The 3,669-nt window shown below is 51.7% G+C and overlaps 1 protein-coding gene across 2 annotated transcripts in view; it reads right to left on the reverse strand.

Annotated features, from left to right (window-relative positions):
• The window catches only part of LOXL2 (lysyl oxidase-like 2), a 127,101-nt gene that overhangs the window by 33,102 nt on the left and 90,330 nt on the right, over positions 1 to 3,669 (reverse strand). For both annotated transcript variants that reach the window (XM_011968822.1, XM_011968823.1), the window contains one exon: positions 2,097 to 2,248. In XM_011968822.1, coding sequence (XP_011824212.1) covers positions 2,097 to 2,248 — 152 coding nt within the window. The remainder of the gene's footprint in view (positions 1 to 2,096; positions 2,249 to 3,669) is intronic.

A 3,669-nucleotide genomic window follows, 5' to 3' on the forward strand; every position in this document is an offset into this window, starting at 1 on the left:
CTCAGCCTCCTGAGTAGCTAGGACTACAGGTGCCCGCCACCTCGCCCGGCTAATTTTTTGTATTTTTTGGTAGAGACGGGGTTTCACCGTGTTTGCCAGGATGGTCTCAATCTCCTGACCTCGTGATCCGCCCGTCTCGGCCTCTCAAAGTGCTGGGATTACAGGCTTGAGCCACCGCACCCAGCCACCTAGCGTGGTCTTATAGTGAGGTCCCCACCCCAGGCACTCTAAGCAGCTGGGGAGGCCCAGTGACTCCACTGAGCACCACAGCAGAAGCTGACGCTGCTCCCCAGGAGCCTATCAGTGGGGGCTGCTCTTTGGAAGGATGGTGCTCTCGGGACCTTGACATGTTGGAATCTCACAAGACTCCTGTCTGGGCCATTTTCTCTTTGCCACAGCCCCTACCTGGCGCTGGCATCTTGTCCCATGGCTCCCCTGCTGGTCCCTCTGAGACCCACCTAACCAGCTGCCTGTTTGACAGCTCCACTTGGTATCTCAGAGATCACAAATCTGAACTTGCTGTCTTTTCTCTTTACCCTAAATGATTGGGTGTGGCCATGTTCCAATACAACTTTATTTTAAAAAACAGGCTGGGTATGGTAGCTCATGCCTGTAATCCCAGCACTTTGAGGGGCCAAGGTGGGAGGATCACTTGAGCCCAGGATTTTGAGACCAGCCTATGCAACACAGCGAGACCCCATCGCTACAAAAAATAACTTTAAAAAATGAGCCAGGTATGGTGGCGCACACCTGTAGTTACAGCTACTCGGGAGGTGGGAGGATCCCTTGAGCCCAGAAGTTTCAAGTTGCAGTGAGCTATGATCATACCACTGCACTCCAGCTTGGGCAACAGAGCAAGACCCTGTCTCAAAAAACAAACGAACAAAAAACCAGGAGGGGGGTGGGCTTGGCCACACATCATAGTTTGCTGGGCTCCTGAATCTGCTGTTATTCAAGCCAGAAACAGAGGAGCAATTCTTGACATCTCCCACTCTCTTATCTCACATCCTATCCAAGTCTTCGCCTGTGGGTTTTCTCTCTCGTCTCTCTCCAATGCATCCACTTTCCTCCAGTCCTTCCCTACCCTCCCTCATCCCTTGCCTGAGCCAGAGCAGTGTTCCTGTTCTAGGTCCTAAAGCCAAGGCAAGTCTCAGAGGCTCTGGCTGCAGAATGTGGCCGCCTCGTTGCCTCTGGGGCCAGGAAAACATGTGGTCATCAAGGGTGCTTCCCAAGGCTCCAAGACGTTAAGGCTGACCAGGCCTGCAATGGCCTCCATGACAGACAGAAGGGTTGACTGTTCCGGAAGGAATCTGGACACTTCATGCACTGGGGGGGCTTTTCTCATTTTCTAGATTAGACTGCAGCGCACAGTGTAGCTGGCATGCAGTTCTAACTCAGCAAAGGACCCAGCTTGCCATTCCCAGGGCCCCACGCAGGGCGCCAGCATCCTGGAAACCGTGCGGCTTTCTGGTGAGCGCGGTCTAACCTCACCAATGACAATGGAGCCTATGGGACTTCATGGTCAGCCAGGAGCCTCTGTCCTCACCCTCTCCACCTCCTCACCCAAGGAGGATGCCAGGGAAGGTCAGGCCCTCTCCAGGTCTCTTAAAACAGCCCAGGCATTTCCCTTTTCCTGTTCCTTTGGTTCTCAGTGGCAGCAGCACAGAGTTTTAAAGAAGGGAGCGAAGTGTGTGGCAGCCCAGTTTTTTTCTGAACATGAATAGAGAAAACAGAACGCCTCCAGCCAGCGGAGCACAGTCAGGCTGCACCGTGTTTTGATAAGGTTGTGGCTAGCCGGTCCCACGCCTGTCTTTGGAGGTGGTGAGGCAGAGGTGAGGTAACTCAACTCAGATGTTAACATGCAAGGAGGCAGGGCCTTTCCAGCTCACACTGCACACAGGGACTTGCGCCTGCTGCCAGGCCAGGGCCAGGCCCGAAGTTCAGAGGGGGAACGAAACATTGCAAATGCCAAGTGGCAATGTCTGCAGCAGTACTAGCAGCAGTGCCTGGTCACTTCCTGGGTTCACCCCAGAGCTCTGTGGCTATACTTTCTGCGGCCTCAGTTATAGTCCCCTTGAGGTGTCCAGTCCCCTCACCTTTTTCTGCAAGCCCATGGCAGGGGTGTTGCATCTCACACCAGCGTCCTCCTCGTGGTTGCAGCCCTGAGACTCGGCGTTGAACTTGCAGTCTATGATGGATTTCTCATTGCCCGTGCACTGGATCTCGTTGAGGTGGATGGGTCCAATCCCTGCAGAGGGACAATAAACAGGCGCTATGAAAGCTTTGGAAGGAAACTTTCTGGATCGGCAAGAAAGGCCGGACAATAAGAACATGCCTCTCCCATCCTCAGAACTCTCCCCACTGCCTCTCATAATCAGCTCAGTGACCCAAGCCTCTTCTCTCCAGACAGAACAGTGCCAATTCTCTTGGGATTCACTTATCCCATAAGAGCAAATAAAGTTTGCTACTAATTTGCTGTGTGACCTTGGCTGATCACTCAGCCTCTCTGAATACCACTTTTCTCTCATTCTTTTTCTAGTCCAAAGGAATTGGACTAGAAGTATACGTTTCCTTCCCGACTTTAATGTTCCATGCATTTATGAATCTCAAAGGTACCACTACTGCTGTATCTGTAAGGGTCCCTGCAAGAAACAGATGGCATGTACAAACTGGATTGAGTTAGAAAAAGGGATTTTAAAAATAAAGGTACGGATGGAGTGAAGGGAAATCACAGAGCACAGTCCAGTACTCAGGAGCTACTGAAACAGGCATAGATACCATGCCTGTTACCCTCTGCCTCCCTGCTAGGGTCTATGGATTCAAAGATGGGTAAGGCAGGCCCCTGCCCCGAAAAGCTCCCAGTTCCCGGGGGAGGCAGAACTTACACAAAGGCTTGTGTTACTGACGTGGTCAGTAACAAAGATGAAGTTCACAACAGGTGCTCTGGGGCTCAAACGAGGCCCCTGACTCTGCCGGGGGGTTCTGGAGACAGCTGGTATCGAGGCTTACTGAGGCCAAAAACCGACTTCTAGATCAACCCATATTAGCAGGCAGGAGCCAAGTTTCTATTTCCTTGGAAATTCATAAATGATGCTTCCAATTCCTTGGAATGTTATAAAATGCATAAAAACGCATTGGTGATGGCGGCTGGAAGCATCGAAGGACCAGCATGGAAAGGCTGTGACAAGGCATCGATCCTAATCAGAGCCCAGGAAGCAAGCAAGGCCCACAGCTCATGGGCACAGAGACAGTCAGGAGAGAAAACCGTATGTTGGGAAAGAGCACAAGGTTCTGTCTGGGAAACAGCTGGGCTGATCTGGTCCAAACGCCCGAGCTCTCCTCCCTCTAGGGAAGCCCTCGCTGTCTCCTGCCTCCTGGACTGCCCTATTTCTGCCTCCATCTAAGGAGAAGCCTGCCTTGAAGAAAAACCTCCATCCTCCTTCGTGGTGCAGCTTGAAAGAACTCCCACTTGTCTGCACTTCTGCTTGTTACACATCTTGCTCAAGCGGCAATGAGCTGGGCAGGCAGCCTGAGACTGAATTCAGCTTGAGGTTGAAGATTAGGTTGAATCCTTGGAGAGTGATAAAAGCTTTACCTCTACCTTCCTCATCTGTAAAAGGCCAATTAATTATAATATGTGTTTTGCCAGGTTGGGATTTTTTTTTGGGG

The sequence above is a fragment of the Mandrillus leucophaeus genome, unplaced genomic scaffold (assembly GCF_000951045.1).
Source record: "Mandrillus leucophaeus isolate KB7577 unplaced genomic scaffold, Mleu.le_1.0 Scaffold86, whole genome shotgun sequence".
NCBI classification, from domain to species: domain Eukaryota; kingdom Metazoa; phylum Chordata; class Mammalia; order Primates; family Cercopithecidae; genus Mandrillus; species Mandrillus leucophaeus.